The sequence below is a fragment of the Oenanthe melanoleuca genome, chromosome 2 (genome assembly GCF_029582105.1).
Source record: "Oenanthe melanoleuca isolate GR-GAL-2019-014 chromosome 2, OMel1.0, whole genome shotgun sequence".
NCBI lineage: Eukaryota > Metazoa > Chordata > Aves > Passeriformes > Muscicapidae > Oenanthe > Oenanthe melanoleuca.
Genome location: NC_079335.1, coordinates 569,351 through 587,447, shown reverse-complemented (window position 1 = coordinate 587,447; position 18,097 = coordinate 569,351). Strand labels below are relative to the sequence as shown.

Below are 18,097 nucleotides of genomic sequence, written 5' to 3'. Positions count from 1 at the left end.
TTCTGTTAAATTATTCTATCAATTTAATGGTATCAAAACAATTCTATTAAATAATTCTATCCAAATAGTTCCATTAAATTATTATATCAAAAAAGATCCATTAAATATTTCTGTCAAAGGAGCAAAAAGAGCCAATTCTCAAGTAGGGCTTGATGTCACGCCACACACCCCCGGGAACGTCTCTTTCTCTTGGCCTCAAGGAGGATTTTTGGAGGCACCCCCATCCCAAGGGAGGAACCCCACACAAATTTCATTCCAAGAAGGAATACAGGACAGGAATCTCTGTCTGAGAGGGGACTGGACATTCCCAGGGTCAGGTGATGCTCAGAGGGAATCGAGAGGAGTGGGGCAAGGAGGTCAGAGAGTGGCAGTGTCCCTCTGCCCTGCCCAGTGAGACACATGGGGACTGATGTGTCCAGTTCTGCCCAGTGTTGTGTCCACTTCTATCCAATGCTGTGTCCAGCTCTGTCCAGTGCTGTGTCCAGTTCTGGGCTGCTCTGGACCCAGTCCAGTGTTCAGGATGACATTGCCTCAGCTGGGAGGTTGGACCTGGTGCCCACTCTGGCTCCTTCCATCCTGACCCATTCTGGAATTTTGGGATTCTGGGAGTTGCGGTTCAGGAACTGCCCACAGGAGGGCAGCAGTAAATGTGAGAAATCAGCTGCAGTTCTGGGTGCCACCATCAGGTGGCAGCACGAGCTGCTGGCACTATCAAGCTCCCGGCCCAGCCCTGCAGTTCGGGAATGGTTCGGGATGGAGCGACCTTAAAGCGCGTCCGGGGCCAGCCCTGCCCAGCCAGGGACAGCTTCCCCCGGGCCAGGCTGCTCCAGAGCCCACCCAGACCGGCCTGGGACACGGCCAGGGACGGGGCAGCCACAGCTTCTCTGGGCAGCCTGTGCCAGGCCATCACCACCCTCACAGAGCAGGAGTTTATACGAATATGGGCGGTGATGTCCTTGAAAAACGACTCAGTGGTTTGGGGTCTTTAGGAGAAATGGTTTTCTGTGTCTTCAAAATGGACCTTGATGTCTCCACATGAGAAGACATGAAGTTTGTCACAGCACCCAGGTGGTTTCACTAGAAAGTTTGAATGTCAAACTTTAGAGTAATAGGAGGTAATATTTATTCGTCTCCTTCACGTTATTGTTAAGTTTATTGAAAAATTGGGAAACTTTTAGGTTAGGGTCCCCAGTTAAAACCCCTTCCTCACCTTCCTCTACCCATGCTCCAAGCCTTCCTCCCCACATGAGGGTGATGTGCAGGCGGACTGTTCTGGAGTGCACAGGGTTGCTGCCAATTCCCTGACACCTCCCGACACAAGTTCAGACTGTCTGGGATATTAATAGACTTTGTGGAGACACACAATGAAATGGATGAAATCCAGAAATCACAGGACAAAGTCTGACAAACCTGCTGGAAAGGAGATATGATGAAATGAAATGCGATGGAAAAAATCCCAGAAATTAGGAAATGTGGTGACCACGCTGAAATGGCCTCAGATGAGAAGAAGTGCAGTGAAATGGACTACAACTTGCAAAAATCACTCCTAAAAACATCCAGAAATCACAGAAGAAAGAAAGAAAAAGAGCCTGTGGAGAGGTTGCTCAAAAAATGAAATGGCTAAAAAAATCATAGCAAAGTTCTGAAACTGAGTGAAAACACTAAAAAGTGAATGGGATGACAGGAAGTGCAGAGATATGGACCAAAGCTTGCCCAAATTATGCCCCTTGAAATCGCATGATTTCTTTCCCTTTCCTGAAAGGAAATTCTATTTAATTATTCTATCAAAACAGATCCATTAAATAATTCTGTCAATGGCAACAAAAGGAGACAATTCTCAAGTAGGACTTGATGTCACTCCCTGTGGAGGGCTGTGGTCCTCAGACCTGGAGATGTCTGTGCTCCCTTGGAGGGAGGAGGTCTGAAGGCCAAAATTTTTAAGGTACAACCCTAGAGAAAGGCCCTTATGTAGCCAAAACCCTCAATGTGATGGAGACACAAAAAACCACCCCAGCATGCATTGCAACTGATGCAGATTCTCTTTATTCTATTTGCCCTCACCTCTTGCTCCACCCTGGTAGCCTCAGATGATTTGTCAGTTGCTCTGAATCGTGATTTTAAAGAGTTCAGGTTTAGGTAAGAGTTAGAAGCAATTCATATTGATCAGGGTGGAAGTTAGATAAAGAAACGATAGGTTAATGATTATTAGATATTTAAGATAGAGAATATATTATTATATATTATTATAATAATATAAGCTAGAGCTAATAATAATAATTATTGCTATTGTTTGCCATGATGAGATTGTTTCCATTTTGTTTATGGAAACAGAAAAATAAGTGAAACGTTACAAGAACACATTGAAGATTGAACTGTGACTGACACCTGGACACCAATCCCTCACAAAGACGGGGATCATGGATTTTGCCAGAGGGTCACGGTGACTTTATGAAGACTTTCCTCACTTCCTCTTCTGCTGACATTGACCCAATTCCAGACCACTGACCAAATTCAAGAGAAGAACTGCCCTTTGCGTGAAGGATTATTTGCCTCATTTTAATTCAGAGCGGGGACGGGAGCTGCTGGGATTATGCAAATATATAGAATGTAAGATTTTGGGAAATAAATAGAAGACAAGGAAACTTGTGCAAGGATTAGCCTCATGCAGCCCTGAGTTGTCTAATAAACATGCAATTTCTAACTTCAATTAGTTAGAAGCTCTTTGTCCATGAGCATATCAGTTTTAATGATTCAGCTCTACCAATCCCCGTGTCCTTCCCAGAAAACCCCTGTTCCCTCTGACTTCCCAGGCTTCTTGTGTCCTTGTCCCAGGTTACAATGTAAAGATGTTCTGAAAAATTTGCATTCTATCACCATCTCTTGAAACCATGTGGGGCAGTGATCCTTATCCCTGTTGGAGATATCTCCTGCTAATGGGCCATGTGTTAAAACCAGATGAGGCAATGTTCTTTGTCTTCCTCCAGGAGATATCTCCTGTTCATGGCCATTGAGTCCCAGGGCATGACTGATAAAATTCCATCATCCCACTGGGAGATGCTCCACCCAGGGGAGGAGCCAAGCCTTTCCTACCCAGATAAAAACTGACATTTTGGACACCAAGGCACCTTCTTTCCACTGGATTCCAGAGGAAAACCAGACCTTTCCACATCATCCCTGGAACTTCAGAGGAAAACTGCACCTTCTCCAGGAGCACTGCTCCAGCTGAACCACATCTGCCACTGCAGGAGGATGCAGCCACCATTGAATGGGACTGTGCCAACACCCTGACTGACTGACGGGTGTCAGCTTGGATTCTGACTCTGGCAGGGTTGGGATTGTTCTGTGTAATACTGCATTTCTATTTTAATTTTCCTAGTAAAGAACTGTTATTCCTAATTCCCATATCTTTGCCTGAGAGCCCCTTAATTTCAAAATTATAATAATTTGGAGGGAGGGGGTTTGTATTTTCCATTTTAAAGACAGTCTTCTGCTTTTCTTAGCAGACACCTGTCCTCCAAACCAGGACAATAACGAAGAGATGAGAGTCCCGTTTGATGCAAGCATTTTCTGATTTCACACATCAATATATACCTTTTCAACTCTAGTTAAAAATAGCACAACCACACTATTGATTTTTCTGAGTAACATTATTTAATCAGAGCTGTGCACAGAGCCTCTGCACAGACCAGTACAGACCAGCACAGGCACGTCTGGTCTTGCATGATTTATCAAAAACAAAGAACACCAAGCACACCTTTTTCTTCTCCATTCAGGGTTCTGCCTTGGCTTGCCAGGGCTTGTGGCCTCCCAAAATTATCACATCCACTTCAGCCATGAGTTCAGCAGTGCTCTCAGCCCTGCCCTGCAGCTGTTTTGCTACAGAATTTTTTTGATACAATTGATTTGAAACAACTATTTAATTCTTTCATATTTTTTTAATTGTTTTAATAGAATATTTTAATGGAAAAATTTTGATACAATTATTTAATGGAATTGTTTTGATGCAGTAATTAAAGGCAATTTTTTGACAGAATTATTAAATGGAATTTTTTTGATAGAATAATTTAATAGAATTTTATTGATACAATTGATTGGAAACAATTATTTAATAGAATTGTTTTGATAGAATAATTCAATAGAATTGTTTTGATAGAATTATTTAGTAGAATTGATTTCATAGAATCATTTAATGGAATTGCTTTGATACAATTGCTCTGATTTATTTTTTTTTCAGAATTATTTTTTAGAATTGCTTTGCACAATAGCCTTGGTGGCCACAGTGGCCACAGTGGCCACAGTGGCCACAGTGGCCACAGTGGCTGTGGTAGCCTTGTGGCTCAGATGGTCTCAGATGTTGGTCCCAGTGGACCTGGTCCTTATAGTGACCATGGAGGACACAGTAGTCAGAGTTCCAGTGGTGGCCGCAGAGACCTCATGGAGGCCATGGTGGCCAAGGTGGCCATAGAGGTGGTGGTGGCCTTGGTGGCCTTGCTGTTCTGGCTGTCCTGGTTGTCTTGGTGATCATGGTGGTCACAGTGACCACAGTGACCTTGATGGCTTCATGGCTCAGAGGATCCCTCTGGCCATTGCGAGAGCTGTGGTGACCAGGAGGAGTCCTCTGAGGTGCTGGGGATTGTGGTGACGCTCCCACCTGGGGGACAAAGAGAGGAGTCAGGGGGAGCATGGGCAAGTGAGGGGGTCGGGCAATGGGTGACAGGAGAGATGGGGGCGATGAAGTGACAGTGACAAGGATAGCGGGGGACAGGATATGGGGGGATGCAGGGGCCAGGGAGGTCAGGGGGATCAATGTGGGAGTGAGGGGTGACATGGGTCAGGGTGACAGGAGCTGACAGGGGGATCAAAGTGTTTCAAGGGGTGCCATGGGGTGACAGGGGACCAGGGGGTGCCATGGGGGTTCCCAGCCCACCCATGTCCAGCACACAGGGTCTGTCCCCACAGCACTGTCTTTGGAGAGGAGGGACAGGGTCAGAATGGGGGTGACCCTCTCCCTGTCCCTGTCCCCTCCCAGATGTAAGGGTCCCCCGTCCTCTGCCCTGTCCCCAGAATTGGTGTCCCCAGCACAGGCTGTGCTTGTCCCCACACACACCCTGGGTGTCCCTATACCTATCCCCCATGCCCAGTGAGTGTCATTGTCCCCTGTGCCTCATCAGGGGTGTCCCCATGGCCCCAGTGGGTGTCCCCATGTCCCCTGTGGGTGTTCCCATGGCCCCAGCCTGTCCCCACCTGTCAGCCACTTGCAGTTGTATTTGCTGTAGGTCCCAATGGAGTCGAGGTGGATCTCCACATTCTCCCTATCCTCGATGACTTTGGTGACCTTGAACTTCTCGAAGGGTGGGATCAGCACCTCATGCACCTTGGGATATTCTGCAAATGCCTTGATGTAGGCACCATGACACGTGTGCACCTGGAACACCGTGGTGCTCCCAGATTTTTCAGCGGCTGTTTTGAGAAGCGACAATGACACGAATTGACCAAACCGGACGATGTCTCCACGCTTTGCCTTGTACAGTATGGAGTCCACCCCTCAAAACACGGAGTGGCTGTTCTTTCTGAGCAGCCCTCAGTGTGGCCAGGGCGTCATTCAGCAGGAAATGCAGAGTTTTGAAGTGGAAGTTGTCCCGGTATTCCTGGGGGAAGCGCCCAGCGACTCTCACTTTCTCATTGAACTGCACATACAGGTCTCTAATGGTGTAGGCCATGAGGGCAATGGCCTGGGTTGAGGATGACAGAGGGGACACAGCGGACCCCCGACTCTGCCACATTTCCGTGGCCAGAGGCCGACTGTCGGTGAACAGAGAATTGTTCTGGAGCTCAGAGCTGTTCAGGGCCGGCAGCCCCGCCTTCAGGGCAGGGCCACAGCCCTGGTACTGGTCATCGAAGGTGTCCAGGGGCATGTCCAGGGGTATTTCCACAATGGCCGTGGTGGCCACGGTCATTGCCAGCAGAGCCACAGTGAGAGCCAGGAGGGCCATGGAGGGGAGAGGCCACAGGGACCAATGTGGACACTGAGGGACACAGAGGGGACATGAAGGGGACATGAAGAGGGTTCCTCAGTGTGGGACTGGGGAGGGCAGTGGAATCAGCCTAAGGCGAAAGAGAGGAACTCGTGGCCAAGTAACCCCTGGACATGTTCAGGGTCCACGTTCCCAAATCTTGGTGTTACTTTTGCCTCTCCAATGTCCCCCAGTCCCCAGGGACACCAATCCCAATCCCACAGTTCCATGGCCCTCCCCCCTGCTCCCCCAAAAGCCCAATCCCACTCCCAAGATTACAATTCCCCTCAGCCCCCCTCATGACCCCAGACCAAATCCTGGGGTCACTCCCTGAGACCCTCAGTGTTCCCCTCAGCCTGTCCCCTGACCCCAAACCCACTCCCAGTCCCCAGTTTTTGGTGTCACCCCAGAACCTCAACCCTAATCTGAGCATCACCCCCTACCCCCACAGTGTCTCCCAGCCCCCCATGACCCCAATCCCACTCCCACCATCCCGTGTCCCCCCTCACTTTCCCCCAGAGCACCCCAGGACCCAAATCCCAGTCCTGTGACTCCCCCAGTGCTCCCCAGACCCCAATCCCACAGTCCCCTGTACCCCCCAGGTGTTCCCAGTGTCCCCCCAGCCCCTGATACCGAAATCAGCCGGAGTGAACTCCCTGGCACAGCTGGAGGTACCAGAGAGCCGGAATTCTTTATCAGCTTGGAATCACAGCGGATCTCTCCTTCTTCCACAGCTCAGGGGGGATTTGCACAGGGCATTTATGCATCCTAATTATAAATATTCATTAAAATGGACTGGTAGCTAACTGAAAACCAGGGCTTTTCCTGTAAATAGTTTGCATGTCTCCGCCTTTTATAATATAGAATTTTATTGCCCTGGGGAGCCATAAAGGGGGCTTCATGTCATGGTTTTCACTGTGTCCCAATATCCTGCCTCACCTCACCTTGAACTTTTTCTTTTGGTTGGCCCTGCCACTTTTGTGTTTCAGAACTTGCCAAAAACAGGAGTTCCCTTCATCAGTTTTGTAACTGGCTCCAGCCATGTTTATTCTGCTGTGTCCCCACTTTTATATCCTTCTATGTTTTACTCTACTTCATGTTTCAGCCCTATCCAGCACCTTCAAGGGAACTGAAACTTACTCTTCTCTCTCTTGTTTCTCACCCCCCACGACACCAATCCCACGGTCCCACATCCCCCAGTGCCCACAGTTCCACTCTTCACTGCTCACTGGGTTGCTGTCACACCTCAGACTCCAAATGGGGTCCCCTACCAGATGACATCCCTGTAGGCACCCTGAGCCTGGGGATGACCTGTCCCCATCCCTTTGACTCCCCCGAGTTTTGCTGGTGCTTCTCTCCCTCACTAACTGCAGCGTCAGTTGGGGTGGGACTGGGATGGTTATGGGAATCTCCCACCAACCCACCCTCTTTATTGGGGGCTTTTTGATAAGAAGCCGATTTTCAATCTGCCCAATTCTATCCAGGCCTCCCCTCTGGTGGTGAAATTCCTTTATCAGATGTGAGGTTTTACCTCCAGTGCTCTCATAGACCAACTTTGTCGGGTTATCTTAAATAAGCAAGGAGCTAATAGTTGCTAAAAGGCTGTTTATTGCAAAGGCACATCAGTCTCAGAAGCAAAATCACAGACATTCAAGTCCATGCTAAGTTTTGGTGTAGAGTCCTAGATAGAAGGTCCTGGGAAGCCGATGTTGCTGTGGCAGTTCCTGTCTTCTTCTTGGGTGTTCGTGATGGCGGCGAGAGAGCAGGATTATGTATAAACTATGCATATTGTCTATCTTGTTCTATCTAAAAAATATAAAAAATATTGTTACCATAGCACTATTATGTATAAAACTATGTTCACAGAGCCTCTACAGAAACACTACTATCTAAGACATCACTAGAACTTGCACTTCTACTCTGGCACCTGAGACCTTTTACTCACTAAAAGCCCTTAATCTTGTTCTAAAACTTCCAGGCTTACTTACTTACTCATCATAAAACTTAAACTTACACCTCTACTTTATGTGTGAGTGGCTTAACATCCTTCAATCCATTCAAAGGCTTTAATTCAATCCCTGTACTCTAATTTCTCTCTGAAAAATTCAGAGAGATCCCGGACTCAGTAACTCCAACAGATAACATCTTTTTAACATGTGGAAATAGAACCTTGAAAGGAATACCAGGAAGGGCTAAAGAGGATCTTGTACATTTGGCTGACTGAGCATGTTTCACTCTCTACAACATAATCTGACAGCTCTGCACAGCCTAGTGAAAGCAAAGCACAGCACCCATACCTACAGCTACCAGATTGTGACAATAATGTGGAAGCTTGGAACCTTGGAACTCAAATGTTTGCCTCAATTATCCCATCCATTGGAACGACACACGCATTGAAAACCCAAATAACCTTGGCTGCTGGCTTGCAAAACAAACTGACCCTACTAGCTCCACTCTGACAGTTTATTAACAGATGTTGATAGTGTAGGGCATGCTAAACTACAGAATAGAGCTGCTGTTGATTTTTTGCTTTTAACACCTGGCCATGGCTGTGAGGATTTTGAAGGCTTGTACTGCATCAGCCTTTCTGATGGCTCTCAATCTATCCACGCCAGCATACAGGCCCTCCAAGACAGTGTCGCCAAAATAAGATTTGTGTGTGATAATGACCAGCATGGACACATACTTGGAGGATGGGGACTTACAGGCTGGATTAAGCTTTTAGTGAAAACAGGATTTTATATTTGAGCTCTGCTACTGTTTTTAGTAATATGTTTGCCTTGTATCTTGCAATGTGTTCAGAGACTGAGTGATAAGTCAACAAAGAGAATCCAATTGGTGGAACAGAACAAGGGAGATGTGGGAATACAACTAGAGAGCAGAACTGTGAGCGCTGATCAGCTTGTCACAACCAACAAGGATGTGTTTGCCTTAGTAGGCCTCAAGCCTTGGCAGGAATAAGCAGGATTTTGAAGAAGGAATGCAGAAGACAAAGTGATGTGCACGAGGTGCTTAGCGCGCAGGTTTGTGGGGAATCGCGCAGATTCCTCTGGGTCCCTGGGTAGTGCAAAGTGAGGCAGAGATTGAGCAATGTTATTTAGTTATGTGTGAGCAATATAGGCTGGTTACATGAATATCATTGGTGGGCTATTTTTAGCAATAGCTGAACAAGTATATAAACTCCGCTTTGTGTATCAATAAACTGCTTCATGGCTCAGTGCAAGCACAGCATGAAGATACTGCCTCCTCATTACCAGCCCCATCAGGTGGCCATGGTGGCCACAGTGACCACAGGGACCTCCACAGTGACCTCGGTGGCCTGGTGGCTCAGAGAATCCCGGTGGCCTTTGCCAGGACTGTGGTGGCCAAAAGGAGTCCTCCAAGGTGGCAGGGGGCTGTGGGGGTGCTCCCACCTGGGGAAGAAAGACAAGAGTCAGGGGGACCATGGGGGAGTGAGGGGGTTGGGTACAGCTGAAAGGGGGCCTAGGAGTGACAGGAGAGATGGGGGCCATGAGGTGACAGCAACAAGGTAGGGGGGGCATGAGGGGTGAGAGGGGCCATGGAGGTCAGTGGGATCAGGGTGGGAGTGAGGGGTGACGGGGTCAGGTTGACAGGGTGTGGCAGGGGTTGACAGGGGTTCAGGGATGCCATGGCAGTGACAGGTGTGTACAGGAGATCAGGGAGTGACATGGGGGGGGCCCAGCCCACCTGCATCCAGCACACAGGGCCTGTCGCCACAGCAGTGATTGTGGAGAGGAGGGACAGGGTCAGAATGGGGGAGGGGTCCCTGTCCCTGTCCCTGTCCCTGTCCCTGTCCCTGTCCCTGTCCCTGTCCCTGTCCTTGTCCCTGTCCCTGTCCCTGTCCCTGTCCCTTTCCCTTACCTCCCCGACAGGGGTTTCCCCATCCCTTTCCCCTCCCAAATGTGTGTGTCCCTGTCCCTGTGCCCGGTCATGGATGCTCATGTCCCCATGCCTACTGTCTGTGTCCCCAGACATGGTGTCCCCAGCACAGAGTGTCCTTGTCCCCACACACTCTGTGTGTGTCCCTGTTCCCCATCCCCAGTGAGTGTCAGTGCCACCCGTGCCTCATCAGGGGTGTCCCCATGGCCCCAGTGGGTGTCCCCACAGCCCCAGACTGTCCCCACCTTTCAGCCACTCGCAGTTGTATTTGCTGTAGATACCGATGGATTTGAGGTGGATCTGCACATTGTTCCCATAATCAATGACTTTGGTGACATTGAACTTCTCGAAGGGTGGAATCAGCACCTCCTCCTCATCTTCAAAGTTGGAGAATTCCTCGATGTACGCACCGTGACACGTTTGCACCACGAACTCCGTGGTGTTCCCGAATCCTTTCGCGACACATTCGCTAAGTGACGACGACGCGAATTGACCGAACCGGACGATGTCGCCAACCTTTGCCTTGAACTTGTAGTCATCCACCCCCCGGAACACACAGCGACATTTCTGCTCCTTCTGAGCAGCCCTAAGCGTGGCCAGGGCGTCGGTCAGCAGGAAATGCAGAGTTTTGAAGTGGAAGTTGTCCCGGTATGCCTGGGGGGAGCGCCCAGCCACTCTCACTGCCTCGTTGAAATCCTCGTGCAGGTAAATCATGGTGTAGGCCATGATGGCAATGGCATGGGCTGAGGATGACAGAGGGGACACACGGGACCCCTGTCCCTGCCACACTTTCACAGCCATTGGCCAGACCTTGGCAAACAGAGGATTGTTCTGGAACTCGGAACGGTTCAGGGCTGGCAGCTCTGCCTTCATGCCAGGGCCACAGCCCTGGTACTGGTCATCGAAGGAGTCCAGGGCCATGTCCAGGGGCTTCACTTCGTAGGCAGTGGTGGCCACGGTCATTGCCAGCAGAGCCAGGGGGAGAGCCAGGAGGGCCATGGAGGGGAGAGGCCACAGGGACCAGTGTGGACACTGGGGGACACAGAGGGGACACGGAGGGACAAGAGGAGGGTTTCTCAGTGAAGGACTGGGGAGGGCAGAGGGGTCAGCCCATGGGGAAGGGAGGCAGCGCCCAGGGACCCCAATCCCACAGTACCATTCTCCCCCTCCCCAGGTAGCCCAATCCCACTCCCATGATTACAATTCCCCTCAGCCCCCCCCCCAGGACCTCAGCCCAAATCCTCGTGTCACTCCCTGAGACCTTCAGTGTTCCCCTCAGCCTGTCCCCAGACCCCAATCCCACTCCCAGTCCCAAATTTCTTTGGTGTCACCCCTGAACCCAAACCCAAATCCGGGTATCACCCCCTACCCCCACAGTGTGTCCCAGCCCCCCATGACCCCAATCCCACTCCCACCATCCTGTGTCCCCCCTCTCTTTCCCCCAGAGCACCCCAGGACCCCAATCCCAGTCCTGTGACTCCCCCAATGCCTCCCAGATACCAATCCCACATTTCCCCTGTCCCCACCTAATGTCCCCAGTGTTCCTTCAGCCCCTGATACCGAAATCAGCCGGAGTGAACTCCCTGGCACAGCTGGAGGTACCAGAGAGCCGGAATTCTTTATCAGCTCGGACTCACAGCGGATCTCTCCTGCTCCTGCAGCTCGGGGGAGGCTTTGCACTGGGTATTTATCCACCCTAATTATAAATATTCATTAAAATGGCCTTTTTTACTAACACGGACCTAGGGCCTTTCTCATAAATAATTTGCATGGCTCCACCTCTTTTAGCATAGAATTTTACTGCTTCAGGAGACATAGAAGGGGCTTCAGGACTTGGTTTTCACTGGGTGTCCCAATATCCTGCATCACCTCGCCTTGACCTTTTGTTTTTGGTCAGTACTGCTGCCTCTGTGTTACAGAACTTGCCAAAAACAGGAGTTCCCTTTCTCTGTTTCTCCACCAGCTCCAACCACGTGGATCCTGCTGCGTCCACACTTTTACATCCTTCTATATTTCTTGCCAGTCCATTTTTCAGCCCTATCCAGCACCTTCTGGAGAACTGAAACTTTCTCTCCTCTCTCGTATTTCTCACCCCCCAGGACTCCAATCCCATGGTCCCACGTCCCCCAGTGCCCCCAGTTCCCTCCCCACTGCTCACTGGGTTGCTGTCACAGACCAAACACCTAATGTGGTCCCCTACCAGGTGACATCCTTGCAGGAACCCCAAGCCTGGGGATGATCTCTTGGGGGAGTTCTCTGGCCGTGTTGGTGTGGCAGGAGAAGTTCTAGACCCCCAAAAAAGGGATCCACCAACACCAGATGCCTGAACCCTTCTTGGCATGGTAACTGAGAAAATCCATTTGCCTGCAATCCTCAGGAGCGTTTCCTCTTTTGTGGGAATACAACTGGAGAGCAGGATTTCGAGCACTGCTCAGCTTGTCACAACCAACATGGATGTGTTGGCCATAGTAGGCCACAAACCTTGGCAAAGAGTAAGCGGGATTTTGAAGAAGGAATTTAAGAGATAAGAAAGTGCTTGGTAGGGGGTGCTTACCCTGCAGTTTAATAGAGATTTAAGTGAAAAACACCATGTACCTGGTTAGCTTAAACGAGGCATAGATTGAGAAATGTTATTTAGTTACAATTTAGCAATATAGCTTAGTAACATGACTGTGATTGGTGCTCTATTTTTAGCAACAGGTAAAAAAGTATATAAACTTTGCTTTGTGGATCAATAAATGGTTTCATGGCATATCGTGAAGACCTCATCTCTTCTTAACCACCGCCATCAAATGGGCTGGATTTATGTCCCTGGAAAAAAATCTGCCAACATTGCAGGAGGAAATACAAGCCACAAAGATAAGTGGAGTATAAATTAGACTGTTAGAAGGTGGAAAAGGTGAATTTCTAGGAATGTTTGTATTAGACAGTTCTTAGCTAAGATGGAGGATTTTGGGCATGGTATGTCTTCTCCTTCTTCTTCTTTAAGCCATCCACGTTGGGTGCCACCGTGGCATTCTTTGATTGGTTTGAGACAGAGATGGACAATGTAATATAATTGTAGTGTATTGGAAAATAATTGTAAATATTAGGTACGTAGTTTAGAGTATAAAAGATAAGCCTGACCCAGAGTCGAGGCATTCGGCCCTCGACATCAAGATGGACAGACCACTGTTAGCTAGACGAAGAGTTTCTGAGAAAAAAAATAATAAACAATCTGGAAAACCTCAAAGAACAGCCTCCTCCAGTCTCTTCGGTGAACCATCGGGGAAAACCTGAATTCCAAACCACCTTCATGTCCTCTTGAGGTGATCTCAAGCCTAAGGAGACACCTCAGGCAGTGACAGCTGGGCAGTGACAAGCTTTGGAGAGAGGTGAGACACAGGGGCTGGTTCCCCTGAATTCTAATTTGCCACGGGGAAACATGGGACAGGCAATGTCCAGAGAGGAAAGAGACGTTTTTTAATTTACCCAAACTTATCAGCTTCTCCTTAGAACAAGGGGACTCATTGACTTTGCACCGAGAACTTGGACTTGAATGCAACCCTATACCTTGTTTTATTTGCAAAGAACATGGGCATCGGGTGTGGGCTTTGTGCCAGTGTCAGAAGTGTCAGAAAAGTTGGTATTGCGTCTCAAGCCGTGGTCATTGTCCAACGTGTGATCCTTTACGACACTCTTTTGGTGATTGTGCTGTCGTGAAATCTGAGTGTGTGGATATAACCATGGCTGGCTCCCACATCAATATTTCTGGGAGCCGTATCCGACTCCTCAGGCTGGTCCTTACACCAGGACTCGGCCTTCACCAAGGGCAAGTAGCAACATTGCCATTGTTGCCCCTTCCAGAACGTAAAGTTTGGCTTACACTTGCTTGTGGACGCCATTGAAGCCTCAGGCTGAAAATGGTGAGGGCTTGAAACTTTTCTCAGGCAGGGAAGCTCCCAGGCTGAGACAGTTTCTCTCTCAGGCAGAGAAAGTTTTCCCAGGCTGAGACAGTTTCTCAGTTCCAGCCTGAGCCTTTCCCAGGGTGATAACGCTGGGGAAAAATAAAAAGGAATTAATAACAAGATTAACACCTGTGCTTCAATGATAAACAGTTCTCAAGGTTTGTGAGAAAGTTTTGTTTTCTTCAATTATCCAATAGACTGCTGTTCTGTTTGTAGTTTGCGGAACACACTATAAGAATGTGGTCCGCAGTTCAATAAACCGCTTCTTTAGCCACCTAGCTAGAGGAGTCCGTGTCGTTATTTCTGCGAAATATATCGCGAGTAGCGACACTTGCTGATGCTTTCAATGAATCTCAGCTGTGCCTTTCTACGACTTCTCCAGGTAATCCTTTTCAAACTTGCTCTTACAGCCACACGAATTGGACATTTTTGGATCCATGCAATCTTTTGCATGCTTCTTTCTAAATTTTCCTGGTAAGCCCTCTGCCCAACAAGGATTTGGCCTTGATGTCACAGGATTTTACTCCAATGCTTCTGCCTGGTGTAATCACATTCTACCTCAGCAGGTTCTAACTGGAAATGTTGCTCTTGGATTAATCAATAACATCTTTTTAATATGTGGAAATAGGGTCTGGAAAGGGATTCCAGGGAAGGCTGAAGAGGATTTTGTACATTTGGCTGATTAACCATGTTTCACACTCTACACATCTTAGTGCAAGCAAAGCTCAGCACTCGTACCTATAGTCTATAGATGAAATGAAATGAATAGAATTTATTTTAGTTCTGTTATTAACAAAACTTAGAAATAGTAGCTTGATAAATGCATTTTTCTTGGACCATAACGTGATGATGTAAAAAGCTTTTGTTCTTGTAACTCAGAGAATGGTAAAAAAGATAATCAGGAAATTCTTCACATTCTTGGATTATCCTGTCTGGATGAAGAAAGGGGTGATGAACACCAGAACTTCAGGGGAAAGGATTTATTGATCGTTTTTACAAGAAGGAGCCACAAGGGAGAAAAAAAAAGAAAAAAAAGAAAAAAAAAGAAAAAAAAGAAAAAAAGGAAGGAAGGAAGGAAGGAAGGAAGGAAGGAAGGAAGGAAGGAAGGAAGGAAGGAAGGAAGGAAGGAAGGAAGGAAGGAAGAGAAAAGAGAAAAAGAAAAAAGAGAAAAGAGAAAAGAAAAAAGAAAAAAGAAAAAAGAAAAAGAAGAAGAAAGAAAAAAGAAAAAAGAAAAAAGGAAAAAAGAAAAAAGAAAAAAAAAAGTAAAAATGGTGATTTACAGGTTAGGGGAGTGATTTGGAATTATGCACCAAGGTCCATGAATATACAACAGGTTGATGCATTTCTGGAAGTGTTTTCTGAATTAAGGTCTGCTCTTGGTGGCAGCTGTAACCTTTAGCTTTATTGTCTTTTATTGTCTTTTATTATTTCTTTTTATTTTTTATTAAACACCATGGCCACCTCCTAAAGCTCCTTGGCTACCTCGCCTGATGGATCAAAAAAATTGCTGCTGGCTCGCCTGGAGTGTGAAAACTTTATCAGAAATTTGATTTTTCTCACCTGGTGATCAAAGTTTATCAGAAATCTGATTTTTACTTACCTGGCATACTAAATGTTTATAAAAAATTTAATTTTTCTAGCTTGGTGTATCAAAAGTTTACCAAAAATTTGATCCTTGCTTGCCTAATGTATCAAAACTTTATAAAAAATTTGATTCTTGCTCACCCAGTGTACCAAATGTTTATAAAAAATTTGATTTTTCTCACCTGGCATATCAAAAGTTTATCAAAAATGTGATCCTTGCTTGCCTGGTGTATCAAAAATTTATAAAAATTTTTTACTCACCTGATGTATCACAGGTTTATCAGAAATTTGATTTTTTTCTCTCCTGGCGTATCAAAAGTTTATAAAAAATTTTATTTTGCTTGCCTGGCATATCAAAATTTATCAAAATTTGATCCTTGCTCACCTGACATATCAAAAGTTTATCAAAAATTTGATTTTTCTTGCCTGATGTATCAAAAGTTCATCAGAAATTTGCTGCTGGCTCACCTGGAGTATCAAGTGCTTATCAAAAATTGGATTTTTCTCACCTGGCATATCAAAAATTTATCAGAAATTTAATTTTTTCTCACCCGGTGCATCAAAATTTTATAAAAAGTTTGATTTTTCTTGCCTAGTGTATCAAAAGTTTATCAGAAATTTGATCCTTGCTCACCCAGTCTATCAAAAGTTTATCAAAACTTTGATTTTTACTCACCTGGTGTATCAAAGATTTATCAGAAATTTGGTTTTTACTTGCTTGGCACACCAAAAGTTCATAAAAAATTTAAATTTTTCTCACCTAGTGTATCAAAAGTTTATAAAAATTTTTATTTTTCTTGCCTGGCGTATCAAAAGTTTATCAAAATTTGATCTTTGCTCACTGATGTATCAAAAGTTTATAAAAAATTTAATTTTTACTTGCCTGGTGTATCAAGAGTTTATCAAAAATTTGATCCTGGTTCACCTGGCATATCAAAAGTTTATAAAGTTCAAAAAGTTCTAAAGTTCCTGATTTGAGGTGTGATAATTGATAAAAGATTCGTGTTAATCATAGAAGTTTTGGAGTTTGTGTAAACCAGAATACTTTAAAAAAAAAGAAATAAAATAACATGGACATAGAGAAAGGGAAATATTTGATTAAACCCACTCTGTTTAAATCCTCCTGTTATAAATATTTAGTAATATGTTTGCAAAATTTAAAAAAAAATGTTTTCCATAGTCTGAAAGGTTTTTTTGCAGAATCAGATTTCCTGTCCCACGGAAGTCTGGAAGTTTCTTTGACCACCACTGTCTACCTGGCAGAATTATGACCAAAAAAAAATTAAAAAAAAAAAAAAATTATTGATTACTACAGGGAAAACCAAACTATAAAAGGGAGCTGCAAACCAAATTTCTGTGGAGCATGGAGTGGGCAGTGACCCCCATGTATCCTCAGCGATCTGCTTGCTCTGTCTATATAAAATAAATCAATATAAATTTTGCCGAATATCAAGATTTTTGTTTCCTGTTTATAACAGAGGCAACAGAACGAAAGAAGCATTGGGAGGAAAATAAAATAAAAACAGAAAAAAGGATAAAAAATCAAATTGAGGAAATGGGAGAGTGGCAGCACCACTCATTTATTTATGAAAAATCAAATTGAGGAAATGGGAGAGAGGCAGCACCACTCATTTATTTATGTTTTGCTCAGGAAACTCTTTTTCCTCCCAACCCGGGGGTTTTCCCCCGTTAGCCCACACGGCTCCCGAGCTTGCCCTGCAGCTGCAGTTCAGGAATTGGCCACCAGAGGGCAGCAGTGAGAGTGCGGGACATCAGCTGCAGTTCCGGGTTCCACCAGCAGGCGGCAGCACGAGCTGCTGGCGCTGCCGAGCGCCCGGCCCGGATCGGGAATGGTTCGGGATGGGGCGACCTTAAAGCGCGTCTGGGGCCAGCCCTGCCCGGCCAGGGACATCTTCCCTGGGCCAGGCTGCTCCAAACCCCATTGTCAGGAAAATTAATCCACAAACAGCAGAGGTTTATGGCCAAAAAGGAGACAGAGGAGTTCTTTTTGCTTTATTCGAATAAAGGGAGAGGCCATGGGGCATTCCCCTGGGATCTCTGAAATTTTTAGAGGATGCAGCCTCCTTTTAACCCCAATTTCCCAGCCGCGTTTCCCTCTCTCTTTCCCCATGGGCTGAGGTACTTGAGAGGCACAGACTTCCCAAACACCTGATACCTGAGATTCCCCTCTAATGCACAATCCTCCCTTTTAATTTTTAATTCTTATAGAATTCAGTTTTTCCCCGTTGCTTCTTTCATCTTCCGATATCCAATTTCATTTATCAGCGAACCTACAGTTTGTTTGTAAAAGCAAATCTCTTTTCCCATTCATCAATCAGTGGAATCCATCCCATTGTTTCTCTTATCTCTCAGTGCTAACCTTATCTACCAGCAGATCTACAGCTTGTTTGTAAAGACAAATGCGACATTCCTCTCACCATCCAACCCTGGCCTTGAACCCTTCCAGAGATGGGGCAGGCAGCACCTCCCTGGGACAGGAGAAGATCAATATTGAGAGGAATGATGGATTTGTCTTCATAAACAAGCTGTGGGTCTGCTGGTGGATAAAACCAGCACTGAGAGGTAAAAGAAACGATGAGAAGGATTCCACTGATTGATGAATGGAAAAAGATATTTGCCTTTGCAAACAAA

At 46.4% G+C, this 18,097-nt stretch overlaps 1 protein-coding gene and 1 pseudogene across 2 annotated transcripts; both read right to left on the bottom strand.

Moving 5' to 3' along the window:
* Positions 1–4,290: 4,290 nt before the first annotated feature.
* Positions 4,291–11,507, bottom strand: LOC130250293 (erythroblast NAD(P)(+)--arginine ADP-ribosyltransferase-like; annotated as a pseudogene).
* Positions 7,603–11,559, bottom strand: LOC130250297 (erythroblast NAD(P)(+)--arginine ADP-ribosyltransferase-like). Of its 2 annotated transcripts, XR_008839958.1 has the most exons (4): positions 11,475–11,559; positions 10,160–10,946; positions 9,269–9,427; positions 7,603–7,820 (listed from the first exon to the last, which is right to left on the bottom strand). XR_008839958.1 is itself a non-coding variant. In XM_056485840.1 (3 exons), exons 2-3 carry the CDS (start codon positions 10,911–10,913, stop codon positions 9,342–9,344), a joined length of 840 nt encoding a protein of 279 aa, XP_056341815.1. In that variant the 5' UTR covers positions 10,914–10,946; positions 11,475–11,559; the 3' UTR covers positions 7,603–9,341. The 2 variants fall into 2 exon arrangements, 1 of the variants encoding a protein (XP_056341815.1); XM_056485840.1 differs by having other exon boundaries at positions 7,603–9,427.
* Between the last annotated feature and the right edge of the window lie 6,538 nt (positions 11,560–18,097).